The sequence below is a fragment of the Dreissena polymorpha genome, chromosome 4 (genome assembly GCF_020536995.1).
Source record: "Dreissena polymorpha isolate Duluth1 chromosome 4, UMN_Dpol_1.0, whole genome shotgun sequence".
In the NCBI taxonomy this organism is placed as follows: domain Eukaryota; kingdom Metazoa; phylum Mollusca; class Bivalvia; order Myida; family Dreissenidae; genus Dreissena; species Dreissena polymorpha.
Window position 1 is genome coordinate 49134479 of NC_068358.1, and position 19757 is coordinate 49154235.

The 19757-nt window shown below is 38.7% G+C and overlaps 1 protein-coding gene across 2 annotated transcripts in view; it reads right to left on the reverse strand.

Annotated features, from left to right (window-relative positions):
* Window positions 1-208: 208 nt before the first annotated feature.
* The window catches only part of LOC127878146 (vascular endothelial growth factor receptor 1-like), a 113783-nt gene continuing 94234 nt past the window's right edge, over window positions 209-19757 (reverse strand). For both annotated transcript variants that reach the window (XM_052424580.1, XM_052424579.1), the window contains 13 exons: window positions 15534-15679; window positions 14739-14922; window positions 12869-12969; window positions 11431-11567; window positions 10834-10963; window positions 10446-10550; window positions 8380-8499; window positions 6478-6797; window positions 6011-6139; window positions 4918-4988; window positions 3805-3945; window positions 2266-2371; window positions 209-1092 (listed from right to left, as the gene is read on the reverse strand). In XM_052424580.1, coding sequence (XP_052280540.1) covers window positions 379-1092; window positions 2266-2371; window positions 3805-3945; window positions 4918-4988; window positions 6011-6139; window positions 6478-6797; window positions 8380-8499; window positions 10446-10550; window positions 10834-10963; window positions 11431-11567; window positions 12869-12969; window positions 14739-14922; window positions 15534-15679 — 2404 coding nt within the window. In that variant the 3' untranslated portion in view covers window positions 209-378. The remainder of the gene's footprint in view (window positions 1093-2265; window positions 2372-3804; window positions 3946-4917; window positions 4989-6010; window positions 6140-6477; window positions 6798-8379; window positions 8500-10445; window positions 10551-10833; window positions 10964-11430; window positions 11568-12868; window positions 12970-14738; window positions 14923-15533; window positions 15680-19757) is intronic.

The window sequence follows — 19757 nt, forward strand, 5'->3', positions numbered from 1 at the left end:
TATGTGGCCTCTACAATGGTAATAAGCTTAAAGTTTACAACACACATTGGGCACCACTAAAAGCCTGAAATAGGTTGATCACAACAGCTCACCTTGAGAACATTGAGCTCAGGTGAGTTTAAAGCAAGGCACTTGAAATAAAATGCTACATATGTACCATTAAAGCACTTGTTCCTTTGAGTATTTTGTTGAAATATAACAACACTGGTCAAATGTAAGTATTAATGCATTTAAACACAATACCATACAGTATATTGCCTTAAAAGCTTTTGCTGTGTATAATTCTTGAACACATTGATTGCAACTTTACTGAAGTGACCAAGATTCGAGACCACCACATATCTTTATACTGTTAACCCAATCACAGGCCCTAAACTATCAAACAGTAGATTCAGTTGCCTCCATCACCGCCCTATAATCTGGCGGGGGTATGTCATCATATCTTGGCATTCCACTGTAATTATTAGACAACACTCTTGCCTGTCCATTCCTTGCACTTTTAGCTGAATTCACCTTTATATTCAATCCATTCATATCAAATACTTGCATGTCCTGCATATTCATGCTCTTTGGTGAGAGATACCCATCATTGTCATCACATTTGTCTGGTGAGCTCCCTGGTGCAAAGCTCTCGTGTCCACTGTCACTATCATTACCCGGAGACGTATCCACAACTGTGTTACCTTGGAGACCACTCAACCTGGTTGGAGGCGAACCATTGCGGTTCGGCTGGTTCTGCCTCCTACGTCGACCTGGCGAATCCCTAATCAGCGTCTCATCAACATTATGAATGAGTGGCTGAACCTCAATTTCGTTTCCTCTGTTATTCTTTCGGTCTTTGGCAGCATATTTCTTTGTCAGATCAAAGTTCACATATCTCTCCTCCTCAGCTAACTTTTTCTTTGGCATATCCACGATGAGTTTCTCGTTCTCCTCACTGCTCGGGGGTGGTGGGGCGGGCGACATCTTGGTGTAGTCAGTGGGCTCCAGGAGCATGGAGGTCATGGACAGGTACCCGGGCTCTCCACCCGTCGCCCCTTCTGGCACCTCCTCATCGTCAGAACCAAAATTACAACCCAGGTCCAAGTAATACTGGAAAAATATGGTTGACACTGGTTGTATTTAAATATCTTATACAAGTCATTTTGCAAAAAATATTTGGAACAGTGGTTGTATTTAAATATCATATACAACTAGAGCTTTGTCACAGACTTGACGAATACCCCCACATGCTGCATTGACACAGAATATTTTGCATGTTGTCTTCACAAAAAATTGCGGACCTAGTTTTTGACCCAGCATGACCCATATTCAAACTAGACCTAAACATCACCTAGATACAACTTCTGACCAAGTTTGGTGAAGATAGGATGAAAACTACTTGAATTAGAGAGCCGACACCATGCTCAATGTTAAAAACGCACTAAGTGACCCCGAGACCTAGTTTTTGACCGGGCATGACCTATGTTCGAACTTGGCCTAGACATCATCTAGATACAACTTCTGACCAAGTTTGGTGAAGCTCTGATGAAAACTACTTGAATTAGAGAGCAGACACCATGCTCAATGTTTTAAACACACTAAGTGACCTCGTTACCTAGTTTTTGACCCGGCATGACCCATATTCGAACTTAACCTAGACATCATCCAGATACAACATCTGACCAAGTTTGGTGAAGATCGGATGAAAACAACTTGAATTAGAGAGCGGACACTTAATACGGACCAACCAACAGACCGACCTACAGACAAGCTCACTCCTATATACCCCCCTAAACTTCGTTTGTGGGGGTATAAATATTACCATCAAAAATATAGGTGACAGTGGTTGCATTTTAATATCTTATACAAGTAATAATGTAAAAAATATACAGAACAGCTACCTCAGTATGGTACATTAAGGGCAATCTGCTTCCTCTTTACCTGTTGGATTTAAATCTTACTCTGGAAAATGAGGATTAATAACTCCCAGTCTGTTCAGGTTTTATGCTGTTTGCTGTTTAACAGTATCTTAGGGTCGAAAATGAGGCTTTAAAACTTGAATCCAGTAAGAAAGGTTTTTATTTTAAAACGATTTTCTAATGGACTTCAAACGCCTCAAAGTACATATCTCAATGGTAAAGGGTTAACTTGGGCCACTAGTTAATTAGCTAAAATCCAATTTAAGAAGAAATTGTCGTCCCTGATTAGCCTGTGAAGTCTGCACAGGCTAATATGGGACAAAACTTGACGTACATGCATTAAGCCCTATTATCCCATGCTCACCTGTTTGACGTTTTCCTCCAGGAAGTCTCCCATGATGTTCACTAGCTGTGTGAACGATGGCCGCTGTTCTGGGTCTGTCTCCCAGCAATCTAGCATCACCCGGTAACTGTAACAGAATAGTACCTTGTAGAACAGCCAAATATCGTGTCTTGGACACATCAGATTTAGTGTTAAAGCAGACATGCTTTATGTGAGGACCCAAGCTGCCCCTTGCAATCCAACTTAATTGACACACTTGACACTAGGGGTGCAACAGGTTAACCAGTTAACCTACTGAAACCATCAGTTAATCAGTTACTTTTTTTGTTTAGGTTAACCCGATACTGTTTAAAATTAATGAATTTGTATGATTTAAATTTTTGTGGCCAACATACTGCCAACAAACGCTGGCACCTACTATGAAAAACAATTATGCCACACCAACAAAGGGAATGAATAAAGTGTCAATTAACACAGTATAAAAGCAATAAACCAGTACCTTTGTGGTTACAAACACAGGGATGTTTTGATAATTGGCACTTTTTTTTTTGTACTAGCAAAAATTTAACTTGCGAACTGTAGGGAGTGGGGGCTAGAAGCGTAGGCATAAAATCATTAAATGTAGTATTTATGTAATCATTTGAAAGTTGAACGGTTAACATTTGGAAATGTAAGTAACTAGCCGTATTTCAGATCATAATACTTAATGATTATACTGATAATTTAAAATATTTCATTTTCCTTTAATTCAACCTGAACTAGAAAACAACATCTTTATATCAAGTCAATTTCAAAACAAGAAATTAAACAAAATGAACAAAGAAACACAACATTTTTTAAAGCGAAATGAGGCGAAGGCGAACGTAAGCAGCTCCATCAAAAATAAAATAATGAAAAAGTGAAAATAATTTTTCTTAATTTGTGTAATTTTTAGAACTTCTTACCCATACACTTTTAGGCTGGATAAATAAATACAATGGCAAAGATACCTTTACAAGTCTATTAAATAACTATTATAATACATTTTTATCAAGATACTAATATAGTCGCTTTTGTAATCAACACAAACATTCTTAAATTACTTTTGTTATTAAACAGAGTGCATATACAAGCCATATGACATTTTTCTTAAAGAATACTTATTCATATTTAGGCTGTTCAGTTATCACGTTAATAACCAGTTGCAATTATAGGTTAACTGTTGTTGATTTTTTGTGTAACCTGAACCCACATAAGTTTGGCTTAATTTTAATTATACCTGCCATGTAAAGCATTTTAGTTTTGACTGAAAGATTTTACTTTTGGAGTTGCCTTGTGAAAGTGATATTGTTCCAATGCAATGATAATGACAGGGAGCATTTAATTAAGCCCCAAACCATATCTTTCAACTGCAAACAGCTATCCAGTTGATTCTGTATGTTTCAGTGCCAAGATAGTTTTATAAGTAGGGGGGGGGGGGGGTGGGGTGGGGTTGAGTTTTTTTTCTTCTTCCGAAAGCCTTCCCAAAATTACACCCCAGTATACCAGCCCTACCTAGGTTACACTACACCAAACACATACATTTCCTGTGAGGCCTTCTCTGGCTGCTCCATGCGATATCCATCCTTGAGGATGGTGATGAACTTGTCGTTGAGGTCCACCCCGGGGTAGGGGCTGCCACTGAGGGAGAACACCTCCCACAGGAACACGCCGTATGACCAGCTGCAGCAGACGACAAGGGGAAACATGATGTCAGTAACCATGGCAACAACAAGGGCCCACAGTTATATTTCAAAGGATTTCATTGTGGAAGTATTTTACAGCACTTCTTATTCACAGTGCAACAAGTAAACATGATTTTTCCCCAAGAAAAAAAGCGTGGAACAAGATGCGTTTGTGAAACACAATGTCCCCCTATATGATGTTTGACCTTGTAGGATGACCTTGACCTTGTGAAGGATGACCTTGACCATTCACCACTCAAAATGTGCAGCTCCATGAGATACACATGCATGCCAAATATCAAGTTGCTATCTTCAATATTGCAAAAGTATTCATAAAATAAGCGATTTGGGCCACATATATTTGACCTCTGACCTTCAAGGATGACCTTGACCTCGACCTTTCACCACTCAAAATGTGCAGCTCCATGAGATGCACATGCATGCCAAATATCAAGTTGCTATCTTCAATATTGCAAAAGTATTTATAAAATAAGCGATTTGGGCCACATATATTTGACCTCTGACCTTGAAGGATGACCTTGACCTTTCACCACTCAAAATGTGCAGCTCCATGAGATACGCATGCATGCCAAATATCAAGTTGCTATCTTCAATATTGCAAAAGTATTCATAAAATGAGCGATTTTGGCCACATTTATTTGACCTCTGACCTTGAAGGATGACCTTGACCTTTCACCACTCAAAATGTGCAGCTTCATGAGATACACATGCATGCCAAATATGAAGTTGCTATCTTCAATATAGCAAAAGTTATTGCAAAATGTTAAAGTTGGCGCAAACAGACAGACCAACAGACAGACCAACAGACAGACCAACAGACAGGGCAAAAACAATATGTCCCCCACTACTATGGTGGGGGACATAAAAAAAGTTGGAAAATATAACTAGAAATTTCTAATAAACTATAGGTATGCTCAAGCAAATACAAGTTTTATTATATAATACGTACACATCACTCTTCGAAGTATAGACCCTGTGTGTAAGAGACTCAATAGCCATCCATTTAACCGGAACCGGACCCTAGAATGGTAACAATCATTTGGAAATACAATTAAGTTCAATATGGTACATTTCATTGATGTTTTAAAGGGATGGTCAACCAGATTGCTATATATCACCAAAAAAAGAAAAGTTCTAGAATACCATATTTTTTTTACAATTATTAGTTTATATTTATTAAAATAACACAACTGGTATATTACATTAGTTGAAAAATGTTGTTAAGTTTTCATATTTTCAGTATATTTGATAATAAAATTTTACTTCAGTATGTCTACTGAGAGTTCTGTTGTTGTCGTTATATTTTGTGAAACACTGAGGATTGCTTATATAAAGTATAAAATACAACGCTCATTGTATGAGCATGGATGGGCGAGTGGTCTAAATGGGAGACTTTTTACTCTTTTTACTCCAGGAATCCAGGGGTCAGTGGTTCGAGCCCTGTTCAGGGTTACTTTTTTTTCTCTTTGTTTCATTTTATTCTTGATTTTTTTTCTGGAGATATTCAGATCCAATGTTTAAATTTATCAATATAAAGCATTTATTGACGGTATTCAGAACTTTTCTTTTTTCGTGAATCTGGTTGACTGTCCCTTTAAGTGTAATTTGAAGATTAGAAGATTACCATAACAAATCTTCTCCCTTACTCGGATAGTATTAATTATAGACATATTAACTATGCATGCTTTATATGTGTCATCTGGATCCCAGAAAAATCATACAATACATGTACTGTTTGATGCTTGTTTTTCTTATACAACTTTTCAAAAGCCAACCAACTCAACAAGAGTTTTGAATTGAGCCTCGTTTTAAGAAAACTGGGCTTAATTCTTGTGCCTAAAGTGTCATCCAAAATAAGCCGTGCAGTACTCCTTTATTGTATTGCTTGTTTAATGGAGGTCCCTTCTTGGCAAAACTACAAATTAGGCAGAAAGTGTTGACCCTGATTTGCTTATGAAGACTGCACAGGCTAATCTGAGCCCAATTTTCCTAAAATGAGGCTCACTTAATAACAAAAGCCCATGTGTGTAAATTGTACTCACATCTCCCTTTTTCCTGTACTCTTCATTAGCATACTTGTAGCAGTCCTTGGAGAGACCAAAATCACAGATCTTCACAACATTGTCCTCAGCTAGTAGCACATTCCGGGCTGCCAGGTCACGGTGGATGTACTGCAACAACAAACATGCCATGTGCCATTCAAACCAGGCATTGAATAATGATCTTCAATAGTGGAATTTATTTGTAAATTTAACTTTATATATGGATACAATTATTTATTGAAATATTTAATAAAAAGATTATTTTTTAATGAAATACAAGAAAAAAAAGATGTCACAAATAAAATAAGCAAGCAAGCACATAAACAAATAATTATTAGTTTATCAACTTACAAGCACTAATTTTTAATTGCATCACTTTAAAAAATATATTTATGAACACTTTTACAAAAAAACACTTTTTGATCAACATCTAAAATTTTCTTAAACAAATTCACCACACCCCATACCTTCTTTGAAGCCAGATATTCCATGCCCCTAGCCACCTGGTAAGCCCAGGAAATCATGTTCTTCTTCGTCAGGGGTGGCCCTACCAGCACTGCAGAGTTATCAGGCGCAGCCTTGTTCACATAGTAGGGCTTGGAGCCTGAGGCCCTGGGCTCCCCCCCTTCGTCTAGGCCCTGGTCAAGCCCCTCTGCCTCTCTCATCTTGCGTGTGACGGGGTCCAGGTAGTCGTCGTTCATCGTGTCTTGGTACTCATCCTTGTGTTTGAGGATGTAGTTACGCAGGTTGCCAAAGTGGCAGTACTCCACTATGACATACAGCTCACCTGAAAACATGGGAAGAAAAGTAAGAATATGGAAAAGGTGAATAGTTACGACATGGTAAATATGAACAGCTAGGACAGGATAAATATGAATATTGGCAGCATGATCATCAGATGCTATTAGGAAACAACAAACATTGATACATGAATACATTTACATTGTATTTGCTATAAACAAACCACTAACTAAAAATGTTTTGATACCTCAACAAGAGATGTGTTCGTCAGAAACACAATGCCCCCTATTGCGCCGCTTTGAAATACAATTTTTATTTTTTTTTATTTTTTTGACCTTTGACCTTGAAGGATGACCTTGACTTTGAATTTCCACCACTCAAAATGTGCAGCTTCATGAGAACGCCGCTTTGATTTTATTTTTTTTGACCTTTGACCTTGAAGGATGACCTTGACCTTGAACTTCCACTACTCACAATGTTCAGCTTCATGAGATACACATGCATGCCAAATATCAAGTTGCTATCTTCAATATTGAAAAAGTTATGGCCAATGTTAAAGTTTTCGGACGGACAGACGCCATATATTTGACATTTGACCTTGAAGGATGACCTTGACCTTCACCTTTCACCACTTTAAATGTTCAGCCCCATGAGATACACATGCATGCCAAATATCAAGTCGCTATCTTCAATAGTGAAAAAGTTATGGCCAATGTTAAAGTTTTTGGACGGACGGACAGACGCCATATATTAGACATTTGACCTTGAAGGATGACCTTGATCTTCACCTTTCACCACTCAAAATGTGAAGCTCCGTGAGATGCACATGCATGCCAATATCAAATTTCTATCTTCAATTATGCAAAAGTTATGGCCAACGTTAAAGATTTTTTTCGGACGGACGGACAGACTGACATACACACATACTGACATATTGACTGACGGACAGTTTAACTGCTATATGCCACCCTACCGGGGGCATAAAAACAGTGAGTCTTCTTTGATTGTTTATTTATTTTTTCCAATATCAAGTGTGCAACTATTAAACAATTCTATTTTCTTCAGCAATGTTATGCAAAACAAATTTGTGCAACCAACCATTTGGCACTCAAGCATCAAAATACAGGTTCATAACAAGAGCTGTCACCATAGGATGACATATGCCCCCTATAAACGCTTTGATAGAAGTTATGAGCATTTTTCAAAACCTAAATACTAAATCCTTGAAATGCACTTAGTGACCCCGTGACCTAGGTTTTGACCCGGCATGACCCATATCCAAACTTGACATAGATATTGTCTAGATACAACTTCTGACAAAGTTTGGTAAAGATCGGATGAAAACTATTTGAATTAAAGAGCGGACACGAAAAGTGTGACAGACTGACAGTGCGAAAACTATATACCCCCTTTTCTTCGAAAGGGGGCATAAAAGAAATAAGTTAACAGGAAATCGACCATTAAACCAGATTTGATTCCTACTGAGTCAAAATTCTCAACATCTTCATGGAAACACCAATATCTTTAGCTCTCCAGGAAATTTGCTTTATTGTGGCTCTTTAAACCAAAGGCTACCAGTCTTTCAATGCAATAAACTGAAATAAACCAGGTATAAACTAGCAACCAACCTCTTGCAATGTTCTTAGTGACCGCGCCCAGAAGGTTGAGGATATTGAGATGCTGTCCAATATGGATGAGAATCTTCAACTCCGACAGCAGGGTCATCATCTGCTCCCGGTCTGTGCAGTCTGATGTGTACAACAGGACATGAGGCTAAATGTGCAGTCTGGTGTGTACAACAGGACATGAGGTTAAATGTGCAGTCTGGTGTGTACAACAGGACATGAGGCTAAATGTGCAGTCTGGTGTGTACAACAGGACATGAGGCTAAATGTGCAGTCTGGTGTGTACAACAGGACATGAGGTTAAATGTGCAGTCTGGTGTGTACAACAGGACATGAGGTTAAATGTGCAGTCTGGTGTGTACAACAGGACATGAGGCTAAATGTGCAGTCTGGTGTTTACAACAGGACATGAGGTTAAATGTGCAGTCTGGTGTGTACAACAGGACATGAGGCTAAATGTGCAGTCTGGTGTGTACAACAGGACATGAGGTTAAATGTGCAGTCTGGTGTGTACAACAGGACATGAGGTTAAATGTGCAGTCTGGTGTGTACAACAGGACATGAGGTTAAATGTGCAGTCTGGTGTGTACAACAGGACATGAGGTTAAATGTGCAGTCTGGTGTGTACAACAGGACATGAGGCTAAATGTGCAGTCTAGTGTGTACAACAGGACATGAGGTTAAATGTGCAGTCTGGTGTGTACAACAGGACATGAGGTTAAATGTGCAGTCTGGTGTGTAAAACAGGACATGAGACTAAATACATGTGTGTAAAGTGTAGTCAAAGGTTAGCCTGTGCAATCACCACAGGCTATTCAGACAACACTTTCTGCCAAATTTGGATTTTGGCTCAGAAAAAACTTCCTTTAAACAAGAGGGCCATGATAGAGAATAAAACAAAGTTTGATAAAATTTGTTGAATAATATTGCTACAGCCATAGCAATCACATAAAATAAACATATAAATAAACTTTATTGATAATGATTATTTTAGCACTATTTTTTCAACATCACATAATTCTTAATTCATGAAATTTAAGTAGGTTAAAAATGGGAAAACAATTTTTAAGTTCTTGTTTGCTTTAGAAGTATTTTCAGGCCTTAAGGTATATTCATGTGCAAATCAGCCTTGGGGTCTCCTACATCTCAGCTTTGAATCAATAACCTAATATGTTTGCAAAATTCACCTCATAAACAGTATATTCTTAATTATATGTATAATTCTAATTTAACAAGTTTCAAGTAATTATAAACCATGACATAGCAAGGTTCTTTATTTGCATTATCAAATTAAAATTTTGCATGAACTGTTTTAGGTGTGGTAAAGTCCACAAAGGTAATACTGATAATATATTATATTAATGACATTTTTATCAGAAATATCTGACAATTGTACTCAACCTGAGAAACTATTAATATCCTGTTAATATCATCAATCAATTGTTTCTATCTCAAGAAACGTGAGGTAACTGATGTCTAGGATGGAACAGTGTTATACAATGTGCTGTTTTATGGGAGGATAGGGTGTAACTACCACATTCATGTCATGTTCAATTGGAATATTGAAATGTATCCTTTTTAAGTTGATAACAGCACTTAAACTTTAATGGATGGTTTCCTTTCTTATTTCTGAAGAAAAAAAAAACCCCAAAGACAAAATTTCAGGTCCAGAAAGATTAAAATTATTGCATATGGGAAAAAATATTAATATGTATAAAGATGTATTCGTGAAGCACATTTCCCATATTGTACATTAAAATTTAATATTACCCACATTATGTGAAAATGGGTCTTATGCCATCTGCAGCCAGTGTAGCTACAGATCAGCCTGCCAACTTGTGCAGTCAAGTCAGTAGCTACCCTGTCCACTAAAGAGATCACAAAATCTTGCCTGACTTAAGCAGACAGGTTAGCTTCTGATGAGATGGTGCAGATGCAGAGGCTGATCTGGAGCCACCCTATCCACATATGGCATAAGACCCATTTTTTCATGTTGCGGATCATATCTTGTTTGCAAATATCTAGTTGGCAATTGTGCTTAGCCCTATCAATGAGACAGAGGACTCTACCTTTGACCATTTTCACTGCGGTACTGAGCACATCCACATAGTCCACAATACCAATGGCTTCAGCCTTCACAACCCTGCCAAACGCTCCCTGACCAAGGATCATGCCTGAAAATAGAAAACAAGTCAACTGTGGTTAGAACCTTCTGCTTAATGACCAAAAATCAAGACTTTTATGCAAAACCTGCCTCTTTTACCAACTATGCCCCTGCAAAAGTATGCTATCTGGATCTTAGATACATACACAATCAGATTAATTATATTTTGATTTCATTAAAAAATGAATTTCCTGGAAAGCAACAGAGGACACACAAAAGGGGACATACCAATATATAAATGGGCAGACTACTCTGTGTAATGTGTACAGCTTATTATTCAATCATTTTCCTACCTAGTCTCAACCTTTCCTTGGGAAATTCCCATTTGGCATCGTAAGGTATACAAGAAGTCTGCTCGTCCAATGGCATGTCAGGGTTGTAGTCCCCTTTTGGCTGTATGAGGTACTGCTCCAATTCCTTGTGCTATGATGGAAAATCAGAGTGAGGTTCTACGAAAAGTGGGCTTAATGCAAGAGTGTAATGTGGCGTGCCAGATAAGCATATGCGAGCCTAACAAGCTAATAAGGTATGACACTTTCTAATTAAACTGGACTTTCAATAAGAAGTGATTTTATTTAAATGAAAAATTTCATCAAAGCAGTATGCAGACCGCACAGGCAAATCTGGGTAGACACTTGACGCACAGTTTACATGAACAACGCTCAATTACAAATTTTTTAAAAGTTTAAATTGTACATTACATAAATTTGTTTTTATTTTAACTGGTTTTGTTGGTAAGTTTGTATAACAACATTAAGCTAAATGTAGATGTTTGTAATGTGATAAAATTTGCTATCAAATTATCTTTTGAGTCGTACAGTTTGTAAAAAACCTCAACTAATCCAAAACAGGCAAGATATTACAAATAGGCATCATCAAGGCAGTCTCACCAGCTCCAATGAGCGCATGCGATGGCAGTAGCAGATGATGGCACTGACGACCACTATTGCCAGCAGAAAAATCACACCTCCAATTAGAATGCCCGTCTGCCACTTAGCCATCGCCGGGGGTAACGCTCGTTCCTTCCCTGTAAAACAAGCGATGACAACAATATTATGGCATCAGCAAACTACAAACATAAATATTTATAACAAGAGATTGCCAAGCAATATTGTCCCCTACCGGTGAAACTCCACAATTGTCAGTAAACAAATTAATTTTTTTTTTATTTGTTGCCATAGCAACCACAATTTTTGACGTAGGAACAAAATGAATTGACGTGCATAATCTCCATTTTGCCATAAGTCCATATTTCAAGTTTCATGAAAAAATATGAAGAACTTTAAAAGATATCGCAGGATCCAGAAAAGTGTGACGGACTGACAGACAGACTGACACACAGAGCGCAAACCATATGTCCCCTACGGGTTCACTGGTAGGGGACGAAAAGTGCTCCATCCCCTGGAAGTTATGTCTTTCAACAGTCCTTAACCATTTTAAAAATGGACTCGGATATCATGAAAAAAATGTTCTGAGTATTTTTCATGAGCAACAAACTGTGCCTTCTAGATTGTCAACAAGGTTTCTCTATAGCCATATGAGGAAAACTGCCCATCCCATCAGTTGATGGCCAACGTTTTTCAGCAGACCAGAACCATTTTCAGACTAATTAAGAGACATAATAAGAACAATTGTTCCAAGTATGTTTATTGTTTATTGGAAAAAAATGTGACTTTTAAAGTGTTCACAAAGTTTTCTTTAAAAAAATACACCAGTTAACCTAGTTTGTGATCCACTGTCACCCAGTTTTGAAGTCATCTCAGAAATCATTAAGACAAATAATTTTAAAGGTCTCACAAGGTAAACGATGAACATCAACGACAGACTAATCTCACCATTACAACAATAGTGAGCTCCCAGCACGAACCAACATGGTTATATATATATTTATCACATGCTTTACCCTGTTTCCCATGTATTATAACCATTACAAATATTTTATCTTACACACGTGTAATATACTTTTTAAGCATTTTCATTGGATTAGTTTTCGTTCGATTGACCAATCGCATTTTGTTATTTTGCTGAAATGACGTTGCAATGTAAAATGACGTCAAGAAATGCAAACAACATTCAGGATTTATCATTATGTTTGCGTAAATATTCATTTAATTTACTCATTTAAAAGCATGTGATAAAAAAGATCTGACACTCGTTGTCATATCATACCATATTTTATTAAACTCGTCCAGGAAATTCGTTAGTAAGCTTGCCAAAGGCTCCTTTACTAACAAAATTCCTGAACTCGTTTAATAAAATATGGTATGATCTGACAACTCATGTCAGATCCTATATATATAATATATATATTATGCTAATTGCACATACCATATTCAAATGAGAAATTTCTAGCTATCTCTCCCCCTCTATTTGTTGCCACACATGTGTAGAGGCCAGAAAAGCTCTCATCTGTTGCATTGATCTTCAACCTGCAGAAGAACAAAACTACTGATCACAGGTTCTATTACAAATAAATTCATGATATCAAGGAAAGGATAACTGAACCAGAGGAGCCATTAAGAATTGTTATACAATATCGAATATAAAAAACAAAAACTGGTAGAGCACACATTAATCTTCTCAGTTCAAAGTCTTCAGCAAGGGTGTATAACAAACAAGTTTTTGTTGTCTCATGTTTTAGTAAAAGAAATCCTTTATTTCTCATACTGTGTTCAGACAAGCCATTTATGTGTATGTTGTGCGATTTGAGTCACTCACTACAATGCTCTTTGTATAAAGGTTTTCAACAAAACTAAACAATTATTTTATAATTCAACATCATCATAAAAACCACTCTGTTCAGAAAAATGAATTAAAATTAACATTCTATTTTGTTTCAGTTAGTGATATTGTCATTTCCATTGTCAACATAAATTCATGCATTTATCTGAAATTATCGTAATAACTCTTAGTTTTCAGACACTTAAAAATAATCATTTTTGTTCGTGTCCGAACATTTAGATTCGATTTTTTTTTTTAAGTATGAGAGTCCGAAAATTTAGAGATGTTAATTCTTTTTTGTCCAATGAAATTAAACCAATTAATAAATATGCAATAATTGTACTGTGTTGTACTCTCCTTTCTCTGCTTTAAATAAAATACAACTTCACTTATTTGCAATCTCTTATATAAAAACATTATAAAAAAAAAATACTGCTTCCTGAATACAATATCATTTTAAATGCTGTAGTGTGAAACCATTGTTTATTACCGGTATAAATGGTGATCTACCCTATAACGCAATTGTAATCGTCCATTGCCCTGAGGGCATTCTATCACATGGTTTTATGACCGTAATCTGGTTGTAAAACTCCATTATCAAATGGTCCCAGATAAGCAAAAACAGGGAAGAAATCTAGTAAACTAGCGTTGTAGAAAATACTGTACGAAAAATTTGAGTGATTAATTATGGACGAAAACCCGTATGTCCGAAAATAAAGTCACAAAAATTAATTATTTTGGCAAAAAAAGGAGGTGTCTGAAAACTTAGCGTGTCCGAAAACATAGAGTAATTACGGTATCTGAAATAATGCAGCTGTACATTACTTATTGTGTGCTACAATAAAATGATGCATATTTTCATCTCTGTAATCCTTATAAATCTGTATCCCTTTGCATGCTGTGCGAAGGCATGATCTGCCAATGTGTGATCTGCCAATGTGTGATATGCCAATGTGTGATCTGCCAATGTGTGATCTGCCAAGCAATACAGATCTGTATTGATTATATGAACAGCATTGTGCGATATTCAACATTATGAGATATGCAGCAAGAGTAGATACAGACCAGCCTGCACATTCACCAAGTCTTGTAAGAAGTGATAATGTCAGCCATTAAGTCAAGCAAGGTTTCCTGGTCTAATTGGTGGACATAGTCAATCCTCATCAGAGTATATTGATATTGGCATATCTGAAGCTACACTATCTTAAGGCCCTATTTCGCATGACGTAGCTCACATGATTGTTTTTCAGCACCCCTTACTTAACGTAAACCTATTTTATTTAAGCTTTCTTAAATAAACAGCCAAAGGCTAATAGAAACACTCTTGAATCAATGTCCTTAGTATAACCAGTACTAGGTATCTTTAGGGGGATCTAAGGAACGATCCGATTGTGGCGATCAAACCCACGACCTTCCGGTTGCTTGTTGGACAACATATCCACTATGCCACAGCAAACATTTTCATAGCATCCCTTACTTCATGTCCTCCTGTAGGAGTTCCATGGAGCTGGACATGTTGTTCTTGAAGATGCGCTCGTAGTCCTTGTACCAGACAACGATGGGGATAGGAAGGCCATCTACCTCACAGTCAAACAGGTACAGGGTATGCCCCACCGCATGGATCTGGGATATGTTTGTCTTTAACGTCGGGGCTATCACGTCTGCAAATGGAGCAGTTCAGATATGTTTTACAATATGAGATGAATTACAATATGTGGCTGCATCAGTATTTTAAAATACTTATTACTGTAATTTGGAATAGAAATCATGTTTTGTCAAAGATGAAATCAATGTATTCATGCATCTGTTAACAGTGACTTGAATGATAAGCAAAGTCCGCTATTCATATTTAGAATATTATATTTTTGATCGAATTCATCGTATTTTTCTTGTTAGTGAAACATCAGTTTTCTTATTAATTTATTATATTTGTAGCAAAATATGGATGCTGCCATATTTAAAGTATGTTTTTTTTACACCTATTCCACTTTCTCATTTTTAACATGAATACGTACATGAAAGATCTAATACTGTTGAAGTTCCATTTCAATTCATCATATTCACTTATTCGCATTAAAATGGGCTACTCAATTAACATTGAGCTGTCTGCTACAAAGTCACATGAAGTTTTGTGGTCATATAAGCAGACAGTGTAGCTCCTGACCAGACTGCGCAGTTGCGCTGCATCGTCTGGAGCTACCAAGGGCCGCATATGGCATAAGCCCTATTTTTGTCTGACACACCTCAATTATCATTCAACCAAAGCTCTAACCTCTAACTCTGAGTTCCAGCGTGCCTATTGGTCCAACATCCTTCTTGGCAAGGTCAGAACCATTGACAACGAACTTGACATACTTCATGTCATCCCACATCAGGATTGGGTTGATCTCCACCTCAGTAGTGATGGTCATAGTGTCCCTGAAAGTGGATTTGAATTTGTACCATACAAGTCTTCTTTTGAATTATTCTAAGCCTAATCAGGGATGATTTGCGTCACGTTCTGAGAAAATTGGGCATAATGCTTGTGCGTAAAGTGTCGTCCCAGATTAGCCTGTGCAGTTTGCACAGGCTAATCAGGGACGACACTTTCCGCTTTTATGACATTTTTCGTTTAAATGAAGTCTCTTCTTAGCAAAAATCCACTTTAGGCAGAAAGTGTTGTCCCTGATTAGCCTTTGCAGACTGCACAGGCTAATCTGGGACGACACTTTACGCACATGCATTATGCCAAGTTTTCTCAAAACACGACTCATTTGCTCAAAAGTGGTAACAGTCAGATAAGCTACCAGCCATGAATTTTTGGAACCAGAAATTTATGCAAATTAAATGGTAGCACTTTCAAGTTTATCTCAATTTTAACCAAAAATGTATGCTCAAACACTTTTCAAAGATTAAATAAATGTGTCCCTTGTTCTGTTAATGATTTATATGTCAACTAAACAGCTGAACTGGTAGTTTAAGATTTAAGCAAAATGACCCTGATGTATTACAAAAGACATTAACACTCTTAATGAGCATCTCTGAATTCCTCATATTTTTATAAACCAGTTTATTAACGTTCAGATAATATATTAAACAAGAGCTGTCAGAGGACAGCGCGCTCGACTATTTGAGTGCTTGACAGTATAACGTAAGCCATCATGGGAAAATTGTTCATATTCAATAATTTATTTATTAGACGATCTTTCAAGAATAAAAAGAGGAAAAAAAAATAATTTTTTTTTTGGGGGGGTGGGGGGGGGGGGGGTAGGGGGAGGGTGTAGGGGGGGGGTGAGAGGGGGGTATAATGTGGGGTGGGGTAATTTATTAGATGATGTCTAAAAAAAAAAAATTGGGGGGGGGGTGGGGGTGGGGGGTGGGGATGAGAGGGGGGGTATAATGTGGGGTGTGGTAATTAATTAGATGATGTCAAAAAAAATATTGGGGAATGGGGGAGTAGGGGGGTGAGAGGGGGGTAAAACAAATTTTTCTAGTTAAAATACATTTTAATTAGTAATAACTTACCTGATATCATATGCTTACTTATTGCGATAGGATCGTAATTTATCCGGAATTTTTCGTCCGAGGAATCCCACACTTTTCAGAAACCCGTCAGTTAGGACAGAGCGGTCACATAGTGCCGTGTAGCCGCACAACCAAAACGGGACATTACCCAGAAGCCACTCTTATTCCAATAAAAAATATGAAATATTAGACGAAGAGCGGGGTGGGAGGTGGGACTTACCGATATCAGGTAAGTAATTACTAATTAAAATGAATTTTACTAGAAAAATTTGTTTTAATAGCTTAATTACGTTACCTGATATCATATGCTGAATTTGCAGCTGAGGCAGGAAGGTTCGCGAAAATCTCCCCATCACAGCGGAACCCATATCTCGGGTTTTCAGCTAATCTTCGTTATTATGGTATTAACTTAATTCACGGATAAGCGTAATATACCTATGCCGTAGAAGATACTACCGTTTGTGCAACCACAAGGGGGCCCAACAAATACAAGTTGTCCTGTTGGCACTCCAGAGAACGAATATAAAAAGATGAAAAAGTAGTCTGATTCCTCCAGAAAGCAGCTTGAAGCACATCAGAGAGTGGGGTATGATTAATATATGCCCACGAAGCCGACATTGCTCGTAATTCATGCGGTCTAATCTTAAAAAGGGATGAATCCCTTGAAGAAAGAGAAGAGTAAGCCCTTTTTATAGTCGAGGCTACCCAACGGGAAATAGAAGCCGCAGACACATCGCCCCCCCCCCTTTTAAGGGAGTGAAGTGTCTCTTACGATAACCTCGAATAGACTTAACTCTACTAAGATAGAACTTCAAAGACCTGACAGGGCAGAGGAGTCTATCTTCATCTTCATTACCACAAGTTCTAGAAAGACTTGGGACCTTGAAGGGTTTAGAAGCCATAGAGGGGAGTTGATTTTTAGCAAGGAATCCTGGATGACACAACAAGGTGACAGAGCCATCGGAGGAATCAAAACGAAGATGGCTTTCTTTGATAGAAAGAGCATGAATTTCACTTCTACGTTTGGATGAAGCCATGGTAAGAAGGAAAACGGTCTTCCAGGTTAGGAACTGTAAAGAAGCCTGATTAAGGGGTTCATAGGGAGCTTTAATAAGCGATCCAAGAACACAAGCCAAATCCCATTTGGGGGTAAGAGAACGAGACACAGGACGTTTAAGTTCCATGGCTCGGATCAGTTCCGAAATGGCTGGGTCAGCACAGACTTGTGATGACTTACGAAAAGCCAAGGTATGCGAAAGCACAGATCTGTATCCTTTGATGGAGCTAAGAGAAAGTTTCTTATAATCAAAGAGATAGATTAGAAAATCCGCTATGCGTCTAGCAGAGGGATTGAGGGGATCAATTTTCCCTCGAACACACCAATAAGAGAAGAGTTTCCAGCGAGCATCATAGACTGCTCTGGTGGACTTTCTCCTTGCAGAGGCAACGAGCGTTGAAGCCCTGACAGAAAAGCGTTTCTTCTGCAGGGATTGCCTGATAACGGCCAGACGTGTAAGTGGAACATGTCTGGATCCATGTGAAGTCTGCCTCTCTGAGATAGGAGATCTGACCTGTGCGGGAGTTCCCTGGGAAATACGCACAGGAGACCGAGAAGGTTGTTGAACCAGGATCTCCTGGGCCACCAAGGGGCTATCAGGAGGATCTGGCAAGAGCTCACCCTGATTTTCCCTAAGATTTGGGAAATAGGTGGGGGATAAGCGTAAGCGTCCAGTTGATCCCAATCGAACGAAAGTGCGTCTACCGCCCACGCTGCTGGTTCGTACACTGAACTCACATACAGAGGAAGTCTGTGGTTGTCTCTGGTCGCAAACAGGTCAACCAGTGGATAACCGAATGTGAGGAGTATCTGATTGGCCACTTCCTGATGAAGTGTCCACTCCGATGGAAGTAACTGGTGTTTGCGAGACAAACCGTCGGCCAGGGCGTTGAGACGACCTGGTATGTGTTTGGACAAGAGAGAGACGTTAAGGCTCTTGCAAAGAACAAGTAATTTCATTGTTTCCAGATACAGGGAGTGAGAGTGTGTCCCGCCCTGTTTCTGGATGTAAGCCATGACTGATGTGTTGTCTGTCGATACCATCACACAGGAGTCCCAAAGATGTGATTGGAATTGAGAAACAGCTAGAAAGACTGCTCGCATTTCGAGATTGTTTATGTGCAGGAAAGACTCCTGAGGAGACCACAATCCTGATAATGTCAGGCTGCGGGGTTCCAGGTGAGCGCCCCAACCTTCCATGCTCGCATCCGTTATGAGATGTAAAGACGGTTGCAGGGGAAGAAGCGGTACTCCTGCCAACAGGGTCTCCTCGTCTAGCCACCATTGAAGGTGGGGGACTAAGGACGGAAGGATGGGAATCTGTGTAAGCAGATTGTCTGGAGACCATTTCCATCGAGCTGAGAGATAGTGCTGAAGAGGACGTAGGAAGAGACGTCCTAACTGCAGGAAGTCTGCTACAGAGCTCAGGATACCGTTGAGTGAGAGGAAATCTTGAGCTGTGATATGAGATTGGGACAGCACCCATCTGACCTTCAAAAGGAGGTCTGATATACGTTGCGGTGAGACCCTGACCCGATTGATGTGGGTCAGAAAATTCATTTCCACGAATATGAAATCCTGAGAGGGAATGAGGTCTGACTTGGCTACATTGAGAAGGAGTCCTAAAGAGAGGAGCTCCTTCCAAGAGAACTCTAGGTGTAGCAGAAGCAGTTGACGATCGAGCTGGTGTAAGAGCCAATCGTCGAAATACTGAAGCAGTTGAACCCCGTGTAATCGGAGGTGTGCGCTCACTGCGGCCATGAGTTTGGTGAAAACTCGTGGAGCCGTGGCCAATCCAAAGGGCATCGCCCGAAACTGGTAGACCCGGCCTCGAAAGGAGAAGCGCAGGTACTTCCGGTAGTTGGGATGGATAGGAACATGGAAGTATGCATCTTCCAGGTCCAAGGAAACCCCCCATTGCATGGGTTTGATGGA